Genomic DNA, 23,373 nt, shown 5'->3' with positions numbered 1-23,373 from the left:
TTTACTTGCTCTCTGACTGCTAATGCAACTTTATGTGGTGCATGTATTTCTGGCGGCACACTCAGATCTCTATCAGTATGATGTATTATATCCTTAATGCATCCCAATCCATTAGTCAGTTATCAAATTTTTAATGTTTGGAAGCACTGCACCTACTTTCTCTATTTCCTTGCCAGCTTCTTTTTCAGATTGTGGAATTGAGGTGGCTACATTTGTTTCATTTTTGCCAGAGATTATTTTCTTCCGACCTCATATTCAGGTGCACATTTTTAAATTAGGAAAATTAACAATTGGAACAGCTCATCTAGGGATGTGGTGGATTCCCAATTACTTGAAGAATAATTTAAATCAAGCAAAGTTGAAGCACTGAAAATCAGGAAATGCAAAAGTTACGGTTTCACTTATATCTTTCCTTTTGTGTGTTTGAATTATCTGTCACATAATTTGTAACTATATGAGCACATGCTGTTTCTCAAGTAGTGTAATATAATACCATAAAATAGATCCCCAGATATGTGTTTTTCTTCTTCTAGTGCTGTGTACTACTCTGTGTTTACAGCACAAACAGGGCTCCATGAAATCCATTTATATACAAGATCCATAATGAAGAAGACAATGGCTCTTGCAGGTTTCCGCCTCAATCACTCCTCACCATACAAGCTGCAATTACCAAGGTTGCAGAAAATATTCTATGATATTACATTGTAATATTTGAAAAATAGTGTGTGACAGCCCTGGCCTCATTCACTGCACTCCTTACAAGATATATGCAGCCGGAGGGAAGGGCTTCTGTTGTGTCATGACTCACTACAGCTGATGTAGCACTCCAGCTACAATGGAACAAGACCCTCATATTCTTGCAGCGCAATATCCTAATGGTAAAAGCAAGGACAGCACTAGAAGAAGAATTTGTGTACCTGATCATCCAATGAATGTCACTCCAGCACAGGGCAAGCAGGTAAATACATTAATAACAAACCTCTGATAACTTACAACGTTCCAATTTCATTTAGCTAGAGCAGGACAATCAGCAAGGAATGCTGAAAACAGGAGCAGGCCTCTTTAAAGAAGTAAAGGTCATGAAAGTAGAGGGCAACTAGGAAGAGGGTTACCATATCACAAAGGTACCTGAAGCAATGTCTTCTCTAAACTCTTAAAAACTCCTCGTGAATGCTACCATCAATTATGAGGAAGTGTGCTCCAGGCCAGAGTAAAATTGCCTGGGGGAAGAAATTCACTTTAAATCTTTCAGTTTTTCCCTTAAACATTTTTAACAAGAGTCACACATGCATGAGCTACAAAAAATGTCAAGATTCAGTAGCTCTCAATAGATTTTGAGGATCATTCACTTTATGGTATGAGAAATTTTAAACTTTTGATAGGTAAAGTGGGTGATGTATGAAGAAGAACTCTGTGTAGTTCAAAAGCTTGGCTCTTTCACCAACAGAAGTTGATCCAATAAAAGATATTACTTCGCCCACCTTGTGTCTCTAATATCCTGAGACCAAGACGGCTACAACACTGCAGACAAACTTGTTAATTTCAGTATTGTTCTCTTGGATTCTTATGTCCCTTTTTAGAGTTTTCTGGAGTTGGCTGGTAACTGGAATTCCCATTCTGTGGGAAATTCCAAAATAAAATTCTTAGATAAAACAAAATTGAAATGTCAAAATTTTCCACAAAATGGGAATTCTGAAATTTTGTTTAGAAAAAGCCAAAATGGTATTTTGTTTCATCCTTATCTAAATGTTTCTGAGGCTCCCTGGAGTCCCAGCAGCATGCTAGTGAAGGAGCCAAGCAGCTTAGGGAGCTGGGGCTCATAGGGCTTCTAGGCTGATGAGGAGGCTGGGAGCCTTGGCTCCCGGACAGTCCACCTGACAGGCTATGCAAGAGCCAGGAAATCTAGGAGCCCTGGATTTTGAAAAGCTGTGAGCCAGGGCTTGCAGGCTCTCAGCTCCTCTGGTGGTCTGCTGAGGAGCCAGGCAGGTAAGCTGGCAAGAAACCAGGTGGGTTTTGTAACATTCCTGGCAGGCAGGGTTCCATCAGAATTTCATTGAAGTTGACACATTCCCATGGAACATTTTGATTTCAACCAATCGGTGTTTCCACTGGAAAAAACATTGTGTTGAACTAGTTCCAATCGCTCTAGTATTTCCCCTTTTGAAGGGTGTGTCTAGTCTAAATACAGTCGTGAGAAATGGAATGCAAACAACCCTGCTGTCATGACTGGATTACCTACATGGTTATTTTCAAAAACCCCACCAAGTGCGTAAATCCTAATGGTTAAATAAACTGCACAAGCTGGCAGCTTTTCCTGCCTTTCCCTGAGCAAATGCCAGGTGTCATTTCTGAATCTTCACATCATTGTAACACTGCAGTTCCCTTGCTAGACACCAGATGGCATTTTTAGGGTAGTGTTATAATTGCTGGCATAACCATGGAGCTCCTTCTCATAATGCTGTTAGCTGAATTTTGTAAAGTGCCACACATAGGCAGTTTCATACTACAGTGATCAAATAAAATTTGTAACAGGGGAAATGTCTTAATTTAAACCATAATAACAATTTTACATATAGTACAGCAATTGGCACTTGATTCATTCAGTCATAAGTCTCCCTAAATGTAATATTAACATTATCAATAATAATAAAACTGTTTTTCTACAATGCTCTTTAGCTATAGCTCTCAAAATGTCTTATAAAGGAAAGTGAATATCATTATTGCATTCTGCCAGTGGGGAAACTGAGGGAGAGAGGTGACATAACTTGCCTGCTCTTACGCAGAAGGTTAACGGTAGAGCCAAGGATAGAGGCCAAGTCCTTCAACTAGGCCAGTGCTTTATCCACAAGACCCTGCTGCTTCTTCTGTTGCAGAAGAGAGAGAATTCTAGTCTACAGTGTACCTTCCCCATGTGAGTAATGCTGTTGAACAAAAATTTCTCATGTGGCTAAGATGTAAAAATTGTTCACAAATATTTGTTCGTATTTTTAAACAGCAATGTGAATGTGTAGGCACTCCCAATGTGTGTGTGTTCTATGAATATTCTAGCAGATGAGTTTATTGGCAGGAATGTGTGCTGAAACAGCCAGTTTTAATCTATCATTGCAGAATATCCATGGAAAGCAAATTTTGAATGCATAATCATGAGTATTTGCTCTTTGGATTTACACATCTCCAATCAGGAAACAAAACAAAAAACCCACATGCCCCATATATCCACTCAAAACAACTTTAATTTGAAATATTAAATGCTCAAAGTGACATGCTCATGAATGAAGTACAGATCAAGAATAATTCAGAGATTTGTTGGTAGATAATTTCAAAATAATTGTTATATTTTTGAAAATTGCTATCTGTTTGTAGGCAATTTTTGTAAAGAGAAAAAGAGACAAAATTCAGCAATGAAATGTCTTGTTACAGATTATTTTGTCAGCTCTACTAATGGAGAAAAAATTTCAGTTGTCTGTAATTAATCCTACAGAGACAAGGTGTGGGTGTCTCTCTCACCAATAGAAGTTGGTCCAATAAAAGATATTAAATATCCTGAGACCAACACTGCTACAATTATGCTGCATACAACAATATTATTAGTCTTTTTTATTATCTGATTGACTCACTAATCTGTAGTGTTATGCACATCAGACTTCCTCAGCCACGTGTAGGTATTTCCACAAATCATTTGTAATACATGGACAGCATTCCAAGTCTGATTGGCTTAGTTCATGGCTTCTCAAAGCTGAAGGACATTATTACCACTTTCCTTTATACCTATTTGGGAAAGGGGGATCCATAACTTTTTTTCCTCTCTGTAACATGAAGTCACAGTATGGAAGAGCTTAAGAATCACACTGGCTTAATAGTTTTCTATCTCAGTAAATACACTATAAAAACCCTTGTGTTCATCCAGCTTATTCACCGCTGCTTTTGTCAAGCTATTTTGTCAAGGTACATTATTATTTATCCCAATGCTTTTAGGAGTCAGTCTCATTATCATAATCTTATTCAAGAGCTGCTAGCTTTCTCCTTTTTATATACTAAATAATTTGTGTAATTTAGTGCTTTTGTTGCTTCCAGCACACAGTAATAATAATAAAAGAACAATATAAATAAATTATAACCTCGCTCATGCTCATATGTGACCCTAGAAAAGTCCTCAATAGGTACTTGCTGAAATTTGATGAATGAACCTAGTAAAAATCCTTATTTCTAGTTGTTGAAAACTGATTTGTGGCTAAGGTGATGTCATCAGAGGTTCATATTTTCACAGCTACTGTATGATATCATAACAGTGAAATATGACTTTTTTTAAAAAGCATGAGGGAATAATCAGAAATTTTACAGCTTTATAATCAATGGGACTGCAATAGAAACATTATCTGAAGTTGAGTGCATGATGATGGACTGAGTTACCGATAATGTCACAGTTCCAGTTATCGCTCATGTCACTACTTGCTCAGCTGTTTTAAAATCTAATGGTGAGGTTAAAAATATCTAAAAGATTCTCTCGTGTTGTTTTTTGTTCCGTTTTTCCGAAATGTCTTTATCTAACAAATGGCATCTTCCAGATAAGAAAATGCCATCCAGTCCAGAAGGACTTTTATGTAATTTGTAAGCACTTTTGTCATGTTAAAATCTTGATACACTTTCAGAATGTGCACTGCAGCAGAGGAGAATTGTGAATAAGCCTATACCCACTCATCTAAGAGTTCCGATGACATTAGAGGCCGCCCAAGCTTTGCTCTCATACCTATGATGTCACAAGAAGCCTCTGTTACATTATTGTAGCCTTTCTGCTCACTCACCTGAGTAGCATTATGTATCTATCACACATGTATCCTTCCCAGCACATATACATATATTAATGTCATGTTTGTCTGCATGATGGGGAAGATTATTCTTTTTTAATTTTCAAAGAGGTACTGCACATGTGCTATAAGTAAATTGTGTGATAATCTATGCAAATTGTGTGCACAGAAGCTGTACTTTGCCTTTGGGGGAATGTAAATTACTCAGAACATTTTTCAATTTGTTTGTTTTTAAATAAATAGACTTTTCACATAAATAGACTCAGGCCAATCTCTTGTCCTGTTTATTTACACTCTGTTCCCCTTTTGTTTTTTCTTGTACCTATCTCAGTGCTTACTGATAAGGTTCCCTGTAGAGCAGGAGGAAGAGGAATGAATGATGAGAAAAATCAGCCTAGCATTCATTCTGGTGTGTTTATACGCATTTTGTAAGTGACATCTCTACTTACATAATGGTGTATAACACATTCACAAGTCAAAGCCATTATCGTGATCTGACAGTCTTTATATTCACTTCATACTAACCTTGCTTTCTTCTGGTACATTGGTATTGGAGATATTTATAATGCTAGATTTACTAAAAAATGGAGTTGGATGAATAATTTTCTTTATGTGAAGCAAGAATTAAATACTACCCATACAATATATTTACTACACTGCATTGTTTCTGTTTAGCGTTCTCCACTGATGTAATTTTTGTATTAATAAAATTATACCCGTACTCTATAAGTACCCTTTCAGAGAAATATTTTCATATAAATTGTCTGATTCTGTTTTAAGTGAAGGAGAAAACCTGGTAGAGGTTGTCTCTTTAAATCAGATCTGCAGTGTTGATGGACCCTCTAGCAGGCATGGTAAGAACCATTTGCACCTCTGCAGCAGGGAGCTTGACCATATAGGCTCACACATTCAATCAAAACGTTTTCCCTTTTAATATGCGCTGTACCAATCCTATTCCCATGGTTACCACTCCTGCTTCTTTGGTTGCTTCTAGTCTGTTGGAAAAGGGAGGCAGCATACATTTCTTGTACAGGAGTTTAAAACATACTGAAAGCAACCCTGTTGTGATTTGCATTTTAAATTTTTCTTTTTTCCTCTCATTGTACAGAATGCTGTAGCAGTAGCTTCAGTTCATTTGCCACAGTCTGTCTTCTCTCAGTCTTCAGCCTTGCAATCTGTTGATAACTCCACTTGCAAGCTACAGTTTATTGTCTTTCGGAATGGAAAACTCTTTCCTAGCACGGGAAACTCATCAAATCTTGCAGATGACGGGAAGCGTAGGACAATTACCACACCAGCTGTCTTTGCTAAAATAGGTGAGGAGTGTTATTCATTATTTCTTTTAATCTGAAAGCTACGGTGTACTTGATTATGTACAGAATGGAGCAGCAGAGTATACAGTATGCTGAGAGCCTGGGGTCTCTCTGTTTCTTAACGCAAGTGTTTGTATTTATTCATATGTATATGGTTTTATTCAAATTAACTGGTCCACAAGAGAAGTGTAATTATTGTAGGAACAGAAGGCAAATTAGGTTTTACATTTTTTTTATGTTGTTGTGACAGAAGCTTATATCTCAAACCAAGGTGAAATAGAAAAGAACCTTGTTTTACTCTATACAAGGAAAATTGCAAGACCATCACTCTGGATTCAGATAAATATTAAGATGGGGTGGGGGGGGGGGTTAATGCCCTGTTGCATGTATCTTAATATTCACCAGAATAGTTTTTGGTATGAAGGACCTAAAACAGGTGTTGCTAAAGGCTTTTGTCTCAATGTGATGAATCTTACAGAACTGTGACTAATTATGTTAATTAGTCACCCAGGCAATTTTAATAGTTTAGTTTATTCTGAATAGTATTCCCATTTCCATTTGCTTTTAAAACAATGTTTTAATGTAACTTTAAAAGTGCAAAATTGCCTTAGCTATTAATCACACTAAGGGACAGCTCTTTTTTCAGTTACATGAGTGAATAGTATAACGTGTCTTAATTTAAGACTCACACAACAAATCCAGCTTTATTAAGGATGATCAGATCAATCGGACACCTCAACAGGCTGAAATAGTCATTAAGATTAATTTAAACTGTAGTAAACTTTTCTGTATTTGCTTTTAATTCACACAGACAGGAATATGTGGCTATTGCTTGGTTTTCCATAGTTCAGTACATTTTTGAATCTGTGAATATACAGCATTCAGCAGTAAAGGATTTTCCAGTCTATTTCTCTGATTCAGTTTGTTGCTTTTGCAGATGGATGCAGTTTCGGAAACCTCACCACGCCTCTTACTATAGGTTTGAGACACTTTGCACGGGGTATAGACCCCATTGCAGCCTTTTGGGATTTTGACCTTCTAGATGGACATGGAGGCTGGTGTGGAGAAGGGTGCCACATAATTAGCTCTGTAGGCAATATTACCACCATTCAGAGTACACACTTCAGTAACTTTGCAGTGCTAATGGTGAGTATATGACTTAGCAAGTATATCTATAAATATATATATAGATATATACACAGATGTATTCCTCTAATATGTACATGTACCATCCTTGCTTGCCAGTAACTGAGGTTTCATTTCTCATGATGTTTTATACAATACAACCTTAAAGAAAAGTAAATTATTTAACTGCTAATAAGTGAATAAACCTGGTGGTCATCTCAGCCTAATATCTAGAGAGAGGCCCAATCGTAAATGACATTTAAGTCAATCTTGTCAGATGAAAGTTCTATCAAAGAATGATCAGTATGTGAAGGTTACAAATTATAGGAGAAGGTTTTTTAAATGTATACTCATTTATGCTTTTACATCAATATATCTCAGAAAGCTCATCTGCTTTTGTTCCTGCCTCACACTGTGTTGATCATACTAATTAGTTTCAGGCATACCGCAATGTTGAATCATTTAATAAATGGAAATGAATAACATCTCATGCCCTTTAAAACAAGCACTTTTTTGTCCTTGCTGGTGTTTTGGGAGCTTTAGTGTGTATACTGATGATAATATTCTTTTTGCTAAATTGCTGTTCATGAAGAAAGATATTTCTGTGCAATGCTAACACAATCAGGCTGCTTTGGTTTGTTCTCAGTCACACTTGCAGTTCACACTGCAGTTATTTAACTACCATGCCAAACAGAAAGTTACCTTAATGAAAGAAAAGGCACACGTATGCAATAATAAATGGCTTCTTGGTTGAGAAAGAGAAAAGCAAACAAAAAAAATGTAAGGTTGCTGATTGAAGAACATGTTGTTGACAATCTTTTACATCATTAAAAGGGGTCATTATGAGCCGGTTGTAAATAGATTAGTCACTGGTATTTGCCTAATATTGAATTTTTCCTAAATGCTGGTGCATTTGTACATGTTTGGTACTGCTTGTGAATGTTTTTGATAGGTTTATAGTTAAGTAAATAATGCATTGTGTGTATTTGTAAAGGACAGCAAACATAGACAACAGGAACTGAGAAGACGTGTGCAGAGAATACCAATCTGCTGCTGTCAGATGGAGCATAGATGGCAGCCAATCATTGCACGAAGCTGTGACAATGAGTAGTTAAATGCGGAATTATCATCTACTTTATAAGAACTGATTTCCCTCAGAGTTATTTGATCATTTTTTCACACATACCTGAATGGCTCCGAATTTAGCATCCTGTTGCTGAAGATCAGATGGTGTCAAACATGTCTCACCCTTATATAGCTAGTATGGACTTATTTTTTCTGGACATTTGTGTTTTTTTCTAAGCAGGAAACATAATTTTGCTCTGAAGAGGTTTTTCTAAAAATTTTAAAGAAAACACCTGTTGACTTTGCAGGTACCACACCCAAAATGGCTGTCTCTGTCTAGAACTGTTTCAGTTCAAGTTATCATACTTAAAGTTTGCTTAGTTAATAATTAGCTACTAATTATTTACTCACAAACAACTCATTTGCTTTTTTTGTTTACAAAAATCATATACTACTTTAAAGATTGACTAATTTATTTTTATTTTAGACATTTATATCAAATTTATTTCATGTTTATATCATTTGGTAAAGTGTAACATGGTGGGTTTTCTTGGACTTTTATGTTTAATTTGTTACTTTGATTTAGGCTTTTTTATATTGTTTCATTACTCCATCTTTTCTTTCCCTATATGCGGATCTCCTTTTTGATCTGTGCAAAACATCATCAAAATAAAATCTTTCACATCCTACTTTGCCTTAGTAGTTGGTACAGCTCTAAATAATGTAATATGGCACCTGTTCTGTGTTTCTCAATCACTGTTAAGAAAAGCAATAATGTTTTTTGCAACCTTTATCCAGACATGCCTTCCAAGATCTTCTGGAAGAACCAATGGAAAACTTTAGCAGCAAAATAAAGTGCATTAGTAGTTGTAAATGTTAGTGCCTTATTTGTTAATGTGGCATTTGGGGGCATAAAATGAGATATTTGTTGAGTTTGATTTAGATTAAGAGTTTCTAAGGTGTTTTATTGTTCATATCAGAATAGTGAAGCATTATTCTAATGATCGACTAAGTTATAGTAATAAACTGCATAGCTTCAGCTAACCAGATCAGCTGAGTACTTAATGTATTTTACCTAACAGTAAATTAAAAATAGGTAGCATGTTATTTGTGACTCAGTAGAATGGGATGCCATGTACTGGTATAGGATATTTTTTTTAAACCAACTGTACCATCCAATAATAAAGCACTCTTATGGTGTGGGCCAATATCAGTGAATTGAAGTAATACAACTAAACTGAAGTGAAGCAATAAAGCTGCAGTGATCCTGAAGGTTTACATCACTATCAGGATAATGTATACCCTGCTGTGGAACAAGATGAAGTAAATGCCTAAATTAATCCAGCTGTGCATTGTACTGCTAGCACGGCACACGTTCAGATTCATCATAGCTATTATGTATTTGACAGGGAGACTTTTTGGAATATTAAAAGAGGAACCTTTGAGTTATTTCTCTAGAGTTGCTGCCATCTATGACCACACAGTGTTAAAATCTAGCTTTAGTGGAAGCCTTCTTTAGAAAAATTGTTTAATATGCTTTTCGTTTAGTAAATATAATTTGAGATTTTTCTCCATAATAATTAATAGCTACAACTAATGTTTCTGTAGGTATTTATGTTTAGCTGTTTTTCTCTCCGTGATGTTGTTCAAGTGATATAAATTTGAAAGTTTCAGTGCTTTGAATTGGGAGATACAAGTGAGAATAATGTACCTTCACCTCACACTGTTTTTGCTTGGGCAAGTGGCTAGAAGTGAAAGCATAACATCAAGATTTTTGCATACCGTTATTTTCCCCTGATCAGTTGCTGAAAAGTGTGGGCTAGTGGTTAGAACTGAAGACTGTGAGACAGTATCCTTGAGTTTTATTCCTGTGTCAGCCATTGATTTGCTGCATGAGTTTGGTTAAGTCACCTTAACTTCTCCCTTCCTCAGTTTATCTGTGTATAAAAGTGGTATAGTAATACTTAGTTTCTCACTGAGATGTTGTGAGGCTTTATTATTTACTCTATGCAAAGCACTTTTAGATCTTCAGATGAAGATAAAAATGCACCTATATAAAGCAAACTGTTCTGATTTATTGTAGCATTATAAATGTATATATTCTAAAGCCTTAGTATACCTAATTACCAAAGTTTGTTTTGTAACAAGCAGAAGCTTTTAATAGGTATAGACAAATATGAGTGCATCACTTATGAAATGAATGTTATATTAATATTTTAATTTCTGCAAGAACAGCATTTATTTTTTTCAAGTAGTATAGTTTCCTGCAATCATAGCACATAGCTCAGAGAACTGTAACTCTTAATGAGATAAAGTGAGAACTTCTCAAATCTGTGATTAAATCTTTGTCATTTATTTTCCTTTGTTTTTCTTTATTTCTTTTTTCTTAAAACACACTCACAATTTAATAGGGATGAATGTTATTGTAATTGTGTACAATGCATTCCTTTCCCTGTCAGATTGATTTTGTTGATAATAATTTCCACACATTTAGTAAATAAATAGAAGTGAAATTCCCCAATTTTCCTAAACAGTATGCTTCTAAATGAAGAGAAAATTGATTAATAAATGCTGTTAGAACTCCTTCTTCTTTTTAATGAATTTTTGCCAAACAAATGAGAAGTCTGAAATTATCGTTTCCTATATTTTATCACAGTAAAACAGGACTTATTGTATCACTCTAGTTTTTAAAAATAATTTAAATGATTGTTAATTTTCTTGGTATGAATGTCAATAATTCTCCTTTGATCAGGAGAGTGGCGTAGTCAGGGACATCTATTTGGTACCTGATAACTAGGGATGGCCAGGCCAATTTCACAACAATAGAACCAATCTGAATCTTTGCTCAACATAAACCTTGGAACAACCATGAACTCTCTTTTGGGGGAAACTGGCAGAGTTTTCCATACACCCTTTGCCTGTCCTGATTCTGGCCAGGATAAGAAGAACATAAGAACAGCCATACTGGGTCAGACCAATTGTCTATCTAGCCCAGTATCATTTCTTCTGACAGTGGCCAATGCCAGATGCTTCAGAGGGAACGAAGAGAACAGATAATCATCAAGTGATCCAGCCCCTGTCGCCCATTCCCAGAATCTGGCAAACAGAGGCTAGGGACACTTCAGAGCACGGTTTGGCATTCCTGCCCACCCTGGCTAATAGCCATTGATGGACCTATCCTCCATGAACGTATCTTGCTCTTTTTTGAACCCTGTTAGACTCTTGGCCTTCACAACATCCTCTGGCAAAGAGTTCCACATGTTGACTGTGCGTTGTGTGAAGAAATACTTCCTTTTGTTTGTTTTAAACCTGCTGCCTATTAATTTCATTTGGTGACCCTTAGTTCTTGTGTTATGAGAAGAAGTAAATAACACGTCCTTATTTACTTTCTCCACACCAGTCATGATTTTACAGACCTCTGTCATATCTCCCTTAGTCATCTCTTTTCCTAGCTGAAAAGTCCCAGTCTTACTAATCTCTCCTCATATGGCAGCCGTTCCATACCCATAATCATTTTTGTTGCCCTTTTCTGTACCTTTTCCAGTTCCAACATATCTTTTTTAAGATGGGACAACCAGATCTGCACGCAGTATTCAAGATGTGGGCATACCATGGATTTATATAGAGACAATATGATATTTCTGTCTTATTAGCTATCGCTTTCCTAATGTTTCCTAACATTCTGTTAGCTTCTTTGATTGCCACTGCACAGCGAGTGGATGTTTTCAGAGAACTATTCACAATGACTCCAAGATCTATGATTCTGTGATCTCTTTCTGAAGTGGTAACAGCTAATTTAGACGTCATCTTTTTATATGTATAGTTAGGGTTATGTTTTCCAATGTGCATTACTTTGCATTTATCAACATTGAATTTCATTTGCCAGAAGTGTCATAATATTATAAGGGAGGATACTCTCACAGTATTTATCTGACTTTGAATCCTACAAAAAAATAAATTCAGAATTTACCAATATAAATACCAGGATTACAAAAATTTACCTCTTCTAAAGTGCACTATCTTGTTTGTTAACTCCATGTATTTTAGTGAACGAGCAAAGACAGTGTTGTGTTTACCTGGTTTCTAGAGCAAAATAACTTCTCCCCCTCTTTTCTCAATGTTTGCTGTTGGATATCTCTGGACTATCGTTATATAATTTATCAACACTTCTTTATACTTTTATATCACCCACTAAGCCATCTTTACAGATTTATCTGCTTTAGACAATTTATTTTTGTTTGGGTTCCAAAGGGAAAGTGGTGAAAACCCTGTTTGTGGTGAAACTTTTTTTAAAAAAATTCTGTAGTGATTAGATGAATTAGATGCTGTAATAAGTCTTTTCCATCTCTAGTTTCTATGGGCCTGATTGTCTACTGCCTTCCATATGGTGCAGCCATTTATACCTATGATAAGTGAGCTTGACACCTTTACTATTAGAGGGAGTGAATGGAGATTTCTGATTACGGCAGCATTTTACAGGCCGTATAATTCTAGATGATGGTTTCTTTAGAATGTCAAAATGCTCCACTGCATATCCTTTTTTCCCTTAGATATTTCCTGCCAGTTTTTAATATTATCGTTCTTTGAATCCGCTCCAGGAAATAAAATCAAAACAGCCTTATTTCAATGTAGTGTACAATTATACTACTCTGCATAAGGCATGAAAAAAAATTAACTTTATCTTCTCATGCTGTCTCTCCCAGAAGATCACTCAGGGGCGGTTGACAGATCAATAAGCTTTAATTATCATTAAAAAGCAGACTAGATACATTTATCATTTATCTGTAGTGAAATCAGTTTTCAGTGTTCAGAACTCTAAAAAAAGATATTCTACAGCGGTAATTATTATTAAGCTATTTTTCTTTAGAATTTCACTCTTTAACAGACTTGATGTACAAGATCAGAAAAGAGAAAGATTAAACTTGGAAATAGGTTTAAAAGGCTGATTGTTCATGACTCTTCTGGGGACAAAAATAGCCATATTCCTGCAAGACATATAGCATTTGCTTTCATGTAAACACTCAAGTGTAAGAGGATTGGTAGAATCCTGCATCTACACTATTGCACATGATTAAAGGCTAGCTCTTTAATATGTGAAATGATGCCATGTCAGTTAAACCCTTTTAAGTTTGGTATGCTATATATATCTCAATGCAGTACACTGACAGTTTTTTTTATTTCTGTTTTCAACTCTGTTAGCTTTTTATAATTTGTTTTTCAATAATAGGTTACAGAAATGTCAGAAAAGTGCTTTCTTCTCTTATTACTTGTTTAAATAATTGTATTACTATTATTGTATCAGGTATGGTAGCTATTATATACATTTCTGGAAATGTAAAGGGCCTCAAAACAAAATTCTGACCATAGTTTTGGTATTTATTTACCATAAATGTGACCACATTAGTGAGAGCTAGAAGCTGATACTATTTTATCTTTTTCAGCAAAGCAGTCTAATTTTATTATATGTGTAAGATTGTAGTAGCATAGAGGTCTGTCACACACCCAAGTGCCATTTTGCTAGGCACTGTATGTTTGTAGTGAATGATAGTCCCTGCTTGAAAGAGCTTACAATCTAAAAGATAAGCCATAACAGGTGGATGATACAAATGGGCGTGTTGGAGAATAGGATGTTGTTGCTGTTGTTGTTATTTTATTATTATTTTGAATTGGATATATTATTGTAGCACTAGGAGCCCCAGTCAACAAAAAACAAAACACAGAACAAAAAAACTGTTCCTGCCCCAGAGAGCTTACAGTCTGAGTATAAAACAAGAAGAAACCAACAGATATAGAAAGACAGGGGAGTACAAGAAAACAATGTAACAATATTGGTTAACATGCTAGTCTATGGTCTCAGCACACCAGCAGCCTAGCGCTGATCAAAATTTTGTAGGCCTCACAGCAAAGGAGAGTTTTAAGGATAGTTTTGAAGGAGAATAATAAGTTAATATTAAGTATGTTCTAGCACAAACTAACTGTGTGCACAATTCTTAGCCAATCACGTTTTTTTAAAATTCTTTCTATATTAAGAATTAATTTAAAGTAACAAGTGCACTGTAAATGGGATTTATATTTTAAATAAGTATAGAAGGATAGGGCTCTAGACCTGGAAAACTGCCAGACCAAACATAGGAGCCTCCCCCATGGAGGAATTCTTCCACTGACCTAGCGGTGTTTACCCTTGGTCTTATGTTTTTCTTATTCTCCTGTTATCTCCAATAGTCTCAGTTGTATTTGGGACCTTATGCCAGGCATAACCAGGATGAGCATCCAACCGGTTGGTATAGGAATCTGATATGGTTGAGTCCACCGAAGTATGTCCTTTGTCAGTCTTCTCACTGACATGCTGTTTCCATGAATAACTGTGGCAACACCTCCAGCTTCCCTAAAAAGAACTCTTGCACCTAGGTTTTGCCTTAGATGTAATTGTGCAGCTGCTGTTCAACTGACATCAACAGAAGCTATGCATGTGTGCATCAAAGGTGGCATTTTATGGAAAGACATTCTACTCAAATCTGTTGGCCCACGTGGATTTATGCTGGTTTACAGCAAATGAGGATCAGACTCCTGTAGTATCTTAACAACAGTTAGCTATCTTGGGTCCCTTGTCATCTTTCTGTTTCCTTAAGAAGAAATGAGTATGTTGGAAGTAGAATACTGTTCCTGGTAAATAGGTATTGTGTACTCAGTATCATAGATGCATGAAGTTTATGGTGTCAGATAGAACAGACATTACTGGTATCCGTTTGCTGTGGAATTTTGCACATTTTTCTTTCTGGAATATATTTTTTTAATCAGGACAGCCTTGCCTGTGGAAGAAAGTTAATTTCCCCCTGAGAAGTATATGCAGAATCGTGGAGAGCAGTTTGTTGCAATTGTAAATTCATGAACTTTATGCAGATAAATTCATCATCTTATTTTTCTATTCCAAAATGCAGCATGTGAAAATCTAGAGGGGGTTAATTGGGAATGATGGGAGTATTGCAGTGAAGTCTTAGGTTCTCACCCCTTAAAATGCTAATTTTATTTTCCTTCCTTCCTTGGCAGGATTTGAAGACAGTGCTCTCCTTTCCCCAGTACCCAGGGGAGTTCCTGCACCCTGTGGTATATGCATGTACTGCAGTCATGTTATTGTGCCTGTTTGCATCCATTATCACTTACATTGTGCATCACAGGTAAGAATTCAATACAGAAGCAAACACACATTCATTATCTATCTTTTCTTTGCACAAAGATAAAATGCTTAAATGGTTTAGTTACTGATGGATACTAAAATTTACAGTATAATGTAGTAAAAAAAAGAATGGAATTTGGTGTTTCATAAGTAAAAATATATACAAAGTCAAATAATCTGTTTTGTTTATACTAAGGCAGGGGTTCTCAAACTGGGGGTTGGGACCCCTCAGGGGCTTATGAGGTTATTACATGGGTGGTCGCTAGCTGTCAGTCTCCACCCCTGTCATAAATATAAAGGGAAGGGTAAACCCCTTTGAAATCCCTCCTGGCCAGGGGAAAGCTCCTCTCACCTGTAAAGGGTTAAGAAGCTAAAGGTAACCTCACTGGCACCTGACCAAAATGACCAATGAGGAGACAAGATACTTTCAAAAGCTGGGAGGAGGGAGAGAAACAAAGGGTCTGGGGGTCTGTCTATATGCTGGTTTCTGCCGGGGATAGACCAGGAATGGAGTCTTAGAACTTTTAGTACGTAATCTCGCTAGGTATGTGTTAGATTATGATTTCTTTAAATGGCTGAGAAAAGAATTGTGCTGAATAGAATAACTATTTCTGTCTGTGTATCTTTTTTGTAACTTAAAGTTTTGCCTAGAGGGGTTCTCTATGTTTTTTAATCTAATTACCCTGTAAGATATCTACCATCCTGATTTTACAGGGGGGATTTCTTTATTTCTATTTACTTCTATTTTTACTAAAAGTCTTCTTGTAAGAAAACTGAATGCTTTTTCATTGTTCTCAGATCCAAGGGTTTGGGTCGGTGGTCACCTATGCAAATTGGTGAGGCTTTTTATCCAACATTTCCCAGGAAAGGGGGAGTGCAAGTGTTGGGAGGATTGTTCATTGTTCTTAAGATCCAAGGGTCTGGGTCTGTAGTCACCTAGGCAAATTGGTGAGGCTTTTTACCAAACCTTGTCCAGGAAGTGGGGTGCAAGGTTTTTGGGAAGTATTTTGGGGGGAAGGACACGTCCAAACAGCTCTTTCCCAGTAACCAGTATTAGTTTGGTGGTGGTAGCGGCCAGTCCAAGGACAACGGGTGGAATATTTTGTACCTTGGGGAAGTTTTGACCTAAGCTGGTAAAGATAAGCTTAGGAGGTTTTTCATGCAGGTCCCCACATCTGTACCCTAGAGTTCAGAGTGGGGGAGGAACCTTGACATGGTGAGAGGAGCTTTCCCCTGGCCAGGAGGGATTTCAAAGGGGTTTACTCTTCCCTTTATATTTATGACAACCCCAAACCCTGCTTTGCCTCCAGCATTTATAGTGGTGTTAAACATATAAACAAGTGTTTTTAATTTATTGGGGGGTGGGGAGTTGCACTCAGGGGCTTGCTATGTGAAAGGGGTCACCAGTACAATAGTTTGAGAACCACTGTACTAAGCTCTGTGAGAGAAAATGGAAATTGAACTTTGCCCTCAAAAACATTCATAATTAATCTTTCTACATGTGACAACACATACCAAAACAAGCTCTTCTAATCAGTAACTTATGGAAATGTGTCCTCCTTGACTCCATTTGGAAAAAAATATCCATTCAAATATTGGTTTCACACACAAACAAAATTTAAGGACTAGAAAACTAGAAACCCATAAAATATTATGATGGGCTTGTTCCCAAGCTGTAGCTTCCCCTAAAAAGAAGCAGATGTGTGTCTAGAGATGGTCTTATATTGTTCCTAAAATTTCTTATATTCTTTATAATTTGATACTGCGATATAAAGCTCTGTGATATAAGGCCACCTTTGATATCAAACTACTGGATGCTCGCTTCCAGTTCCACAACAGCCCCTTGGAAAGATACACTAATTGTATTAGAATCAGAGAACAACCTGGTACAAAGGGTTTGATAAATATCATCTTATCAGAAAGGTGTTTTCTTGCTTTTAAATCTGTTTGGTTTTAGAAATGTTGTGATTTCATTTATATGAATGAGATTTTTAAGTGTGTGTGTGTGTGTTTGTGTGTGTGTACACAGTAGTTAAAAGTCATTAACTATTTAAAAGAGCAGGAATGTATTTTACTGTATAAGCTGATAAACATTAATTAAGAATGTATTCAATGTAATGAATTTTGATCTTCAACTTATACATAATCCTTCAGAGTTGTCATAGTTAGACTACTGCATATTTGACATCTGGCAGAAAGCCTTTTAAATACATGTATTATTTCATTCTGGGCCTGTTTAAAAGCCCACTGAAGTCAGTAAAAAAAATTTTAAAAACCTCCCATTGACTTCAATGGGCTTTAAAACAGACTCGCTATGCTGCAAGTAGTCTAGTAGTCAAGAATCTGAGAGTTTGAAATCTATATGTCAAATATATTTTTTCCAAAAATATAAGAACGTATTCGAAGATTTTTACAATAAAGATGTGAATTGAAAAAATATGTTAATTTTAAACAGCACAATCCGAATCAGTAGAAAAGGATGGCACATGCTTCTCAACTTCTGTTTCCATACTGCTCTTACTTTTGCTGTCTTTGCTGGTGGAATCAATCGCATAAAATATCCAATTATATGTCAAGCTGTAAGTACCTTTGTTACCTTATTCTTATTTTAAAAAAAAAAGCCCCTGAAATTATACATGTTGACTTAATACTGATGATATTCTTTCTTATCAAAGATTCTATATTTTATCAGACATATGTACCAGAATTAGTCATCACTATGAAGATTGTGGCTAATGTGAAGCAGTGGCAATCAGGAACTCTGTATTGTATTTCCATCTGTGCCACTGAGTTGCTGTGTGAACTTGGGCAAATATATTAACTTCTCTGTGCCTCAATTTCCCTATCCAAAAGCAAAATGGAGTTAATACTATTTCTCTTTTTTACAGGAGTGTTGGGGGATATGGTTTATTCATGTTTGTAATGCCCTTTGAGATCTTCAGATTAGAGGGGGGGCAAAGTTAGAATTATTACTCTTGCGGTTGCTTACCATGAGAATATCATACTAACCTACCTGTTTCAGCTTTGTAATGTAGGCCCTTTATGCCCACTGTGTAATCACTGAATATATTTTAGCAACTTAATGTTTATAACGTAATGATGTATTTTAAGTGCAGCGCAGGCTTTGGAGGCAATGCTTATACCACCCTGCCCCCAGAAAAGGGCTTGTATGTTAGGGAGCCTCACTGAGTTTCCTGGTATGCAGGCATGGGTGTTGTGCAGGCTGCACAATCCCCACCTCCTCCTCCTGTGAAACATCTTATATGGGGAGGTACATCCCTGGAATCTCACAGAGGGAGCAGTCTCTGTGCTCTCCTGGATACAGGGAATGAGATTGTGATTGGTCCTTTGGCAGGAGAGGAAGGAAAGAAGGCTGCTTCAGTCCTCCCCTCTCAGCAAAACCTCGCAAGGACCAGTTAAAGTCCAGCTTTGTATTTCTAATAATTTTTTCTGGAATTCTTTAGAACAGATGCCCCTGTTCTCATGAATGATATTGTTGCTGACCTTTGCTAAAGAATTTCATGAAGCAAAAATATCTGTGAATGCAACACTCAGCTTTTATCTAATGGTATTAGCACTGAGACCTCTAATATGAGATGTGTATTCTCCTTTACTTAAACAGGCTATAGTCTTGAAACCCAGCCCATTGAAAACAAATGTGTGGCTGATCTCTTTCCATTACTCATGATGGAACTGAGTCTGCACAGTCTAGTCACAGTACTAATATATTAGAAGTTCTGTTCTCACATTTAATTTAAAAGTGAGCAGAGCTTCATGGGGTTTTAGCAGACAAGAGGATAAAAAAACATCACCAGTAATAAATCTTACTTGAGAACAGTGACCCAACTTGTCTGCTTGCCTTTTTTTAGCTAATTTATAAATTATTCTTTGCCCACTCTTTTAATTAAAAAAATATTTCTTCATTCATGCATTATAATATTTCTGTTACTAACAAGGAGAATCAAAAAGTGTTGCAATTGTTCTTCTAAGCACTCATGATTGCTCAGCAGGCTTACTAAAAATAGCAGCATGTAAAATGCCCCTCTGTATTTGCTGATAGAATTTATTTCTAAAGTAAAATTTTAATTGAGATGCAATCTCTCAGTTAGAATAGTGACCCAGGGAAGGAATAGACAGCAAGTTACACATCTTACTTTGAATTACTCCTGTCTGAGGAAAGCAAATAAGACACAAAATTCTCCCCATTTTTATAATGGATTCAATGTCACTGTGTGATTGTAAATAAAGGCAGTATTTGGCCCATAGTTAATACAGTTAGTGCTTAATGTATTATGAAGTTCTTAAATATAATCCAGCTAAAAATGGTGATAAAATATTTAGGATCTGTGTAATATACCAATGAGGATTTGCAAGACTGTTATTGCTGAAGTAATACTTTCTACTTACATAATACTTTCATTGGAAGATGTCAGAGCCCTTTATGAACAGAAATAACATCAAAACACTCAAGTGAGTTTGTTACTACTATATCCATTGCACAGGTGGATAAACCAAGGTATAGAGAGGTTAAGTGAAAGTCGCATTACAAGGCCACAAGGAGAACCCAGGAATCCTGACTCACGTTCTCTTGTTCTAACCACAAGACAACAGTTCCATGCTAGAATTCTCCTGTTCTTCACAACTTGAAATTCTAACACTGTTTGAATGAAGCATGTCCTTTACATTTTATATAATTAGATTTTTTTAATATGAGTACAGGAATTTATATAGTACAGCTCCCATAACCAATTTTAGGAATTCTGTTTCTAATTTTCTGTAACCTGTTCTGAAAGTTGAACATTTACATTTGTATGACTTTCAACAGACAGCACCTATAAATATTATAAGCTTCTCTAGTGCAATAAACACTAAGTTGTAAAATATGCCTTACGTGACATTATTTTTACGACATTTTTGTCTATTTCATTATTCTGAGATAAATCTCTCTTAATATCTAGCCAGTTGCATGGTAATTAATCTCTAAATTCTCACAAATCTAAACATCATTTACATTTTTTTTTATCTGTAGATTGAAAGTTTATAGGACAGCCATGGCAATGTAATTACATGGTCACAAATGACCATCTGTTGTTACAATTTTTGCTTGGTTATTTACCTTGCAGATTGCACAGTAAAAATGATAATGAAAAATAGAGTTTGTTAAATGAGTTATTAATAATTCTGTTATGAGTAATAATAACATGAGGGCTGGGGACTGGACTAAATGACCTCTCGAGGTCCCTTCCAGTCCTATGATTCTATGATAAGCTACAGGAATTTTTTAATAAAATGCAGTGCATATGGTAGTTATTTCCTCTCATGGTATTAGGCCAAATCCTGAGTCATTGTAAAGCATAGTCACACTGTGCAGCTAGAGAAATCTAAACAGATCCTGAGACCCCCACACACATGCCCCCAAGGCACCTGCATTAGGTTCACTCATCCACATAAGACCATGCCCGTCTATGGAGAGTGTCAGCACCGTACTTCACCAAGGGTCCAGGGATGACACAGAGCTCACTGAGCGTGCATACAGCTTCTCTGATTCCCTGAGAGGAGCGGATTGACAGCAGGGGAGATCGAATGGACTGAACAACCCATTAAGGGGATATTTTAGCTGATACCACAGGTTGAACATACTGTCCATTCGCAGCCATTGTTTCACCACCACCACCCTTCCTAACCTCCTTGCCTGCCAACATACACCTGTAAAAAAATCATACAGAGCCCTCAGTCCTGATACCTGTCTCCTCTTCTGACAGCTCTCTGGTATTATTGCTGCAGCAGCGTTGACGTAACCTGTAAGAGGCCAGTACTGGAAAGAAGGGAGACCTGCATATGGCTTCTCAGGGTGTCTGGGAGCTCATTTATATGATGATACCCAATGGCCACTCAAGCAGCTCCACACGAGGCCCTGTGGAGTGGGTGCACACAATGAGTGCAGCCATCGTTAAGATCAGTCAGTCCAGGGCAGAACCTTTTTAAATAGCCATATTTGGTTCAGGTGTCCCTCAGGACTGTGTAAGCAGGAATGAGGATTGGCTGAGCCTTTTTTTAAATTCTTGCAAGCACAACTGGACCTGGGCAGAAAGAAAAGAACACTGGTATAGAACTATCCGATCTTCTTTCCGATAGGATGTATCTGAAGAGGATGTTACCATAACATTGCTTGTTAATCACACATTTTGTAAAGATGGCAGTTTCAAATGATTTATCTCAAAGAAGCATTAAAACAAGTTAACATATATTCCATTGGGGATATAGTTACAGTACCTTCAATGTCTCTCCCTGCTTTACAAATGCAACATAAATGCAGCCCAGGAACAAAGGAAAGGACAGAGGGAAGTCTGCATTGTTGTTTTATAGTGCAATGCTTGGTGGAAAATTCCAAATGCAGCCTTTTCTGATGGAATAAACCTGGAGTCACTGCTCTGAGTGTTGTGGAGTGAATCTTCTCCTAGCTTTCTCACCATACTCAGCTCCACACCCCCAGCACTTTCTTTTGCACATGACAAAACCTCATTACAACTCTTTCACCTAAGTGAAATAATAAAGTGAATTTCCTTAAGGCTCTACCTCATTAGCAGATGTCTTTGCAGAATATTTGAGTTTAACCATTGCTCTAACCCAGAATTAAGTGTCTCACAATGATCCCAGTTTAGGGAGAAAGAGTTAATGGTATGAACAAGGGCTGTTTTCTGCACTAGGCCACTAATTCATCTTATTATATCCTTGAATGTCAAGTAGTTGAACTAAAGAAAAACAATTACTTCCCTCTGTGGTACAGTATTTATTTTAATCTGAAATCCAAACATCTAAAAATTCCTTTCAGACATAAAAATCCCTTCAAATGGTTTACCTCATTTTGCTACCTATTAGATGCTCATTATTTGTCATTTGTAAAGAGAGGAAGGATGGTCCGCTGATTAGAGTGCTGGCCTGGGACTTGGGAGACCTGAATTCAGCACTCTAATCTACCCCAGTCTTGCTGTGTGATCTTGAGCATGTCTCTCTGACTCTGATCTAGAAATGGACTTAAGCATTGCAACATTATGCATAACTTTTAAGTACCTAGAAAATCATAGGAACAAGACTGCGATCCACAAAGCCTGAGTTAGGCACCTAGGTTTCCTGTACAATGAGTGGGGAGAGACAGGCAGGCAATCCACTCATTGTATAGGGAACCTAGGTGCCTAACTCAGGCTTTGTGGGTCACAGTCTTGTTCCTAAAACAGCCAGTGAGAGATGCAGATCATCGGATGAGATGGGTATGTCCTAAACCCCTCAGAGATATGTGCCTAAGTCCAGGCAACAGGGAAGCGCCTATCTCTGCCAGTGATCTGTTTCTCAGGGGCGTGTCCTAGGCTATAGAGCAGGGGTCGGCAACCTTTCAGAAGTGGTGTGCCAAGTCTTCATTTATTCACTCTAATTTAAGGTTTCACGTGCCAGTAATACATTTAAATGTTTTTAGAAGGTCTCTTTCTATAAGTCTATAGTATATAACTAAACTATTGGTGTATGTAAAGTAAATAAGGTTTTTAAAATGGTTAAGAAGCTTCATTTAAAATTAAATTAAAATGCAGAGCCCCCCGGACCGGTGGCCAGGACCCGGGCAGTGTGAGTGCCACTGCAAATCAGCTCGCGTGCCGCCTTTGGCACGTGTGCTATAGGTTGTCTACCCCTGCTATAGCGTCATTCTCACTCTTTCTCTGGCCCAATTAATATTTAATTATTCAATTATTTAATTGACATGGAACAATTTCAGCAGAAAAGACTGAGAGAGAGACCCACATCAGTATATCCCATAGTTCAGTGGTTAGAGCACTCACCTGAGAGGTGACAGATCTTCTCTTCAAATCCCTTCTCCTTATCAGTCAGAGTGGGGACTTGA

At 36.9% G+C, this 23,373-nt stretch overlaps 1 protein-coding gene across 1 annotated transcript in view; it reads left to right on the top strand.

Moving 5' to 3' along the window:
• ADGRA1 (adhesion G protein-coupled receptor A1) overlaps window positions 1-23,373 on the top strand; it is a 475,442-nt gene that overhangs the window by 398,722 nt on the left and 53,347 nt on the right. Inside the window, exons 13-16 of the mRNA XM_073353951.1 lie at window positions 5,914-6,121; window positions 7,056-7,264; window positions 15,356-15,483; window positions 17,938-18,061. Coding sequence (XP_073210052.1) covers window positions 5,914-6,121; window positions 7,056-7,264; window positions 15,356-15,483; window positions 17,938-18,061 — 669 coding nt within the window. The remainder of the gene's footprint in view (window positions 1-5,913; window positions 6,122-7,055; window positions 7,265-15,355; window positions 15,484-17,937; window positions 18,062-23,373) is intronic.

Source organism: Lepidochelys kempii, chromosome 7 (assembly GCF_965140265.1).
Source record: "Lepidochelys kempii isolate rLepKem1 chromosome 7, rLepKem1.hap2, whole genome shotgun sequence".
Lineage (NCBI taxonomy): Eukaryota > Metazoa > Chordata > Testudines > Cheloniidae > Lepidochelys > Lepidochelys kempii.
This window is presented reverse-complemented; position numbering and strand designations above follow the sequence as displayed.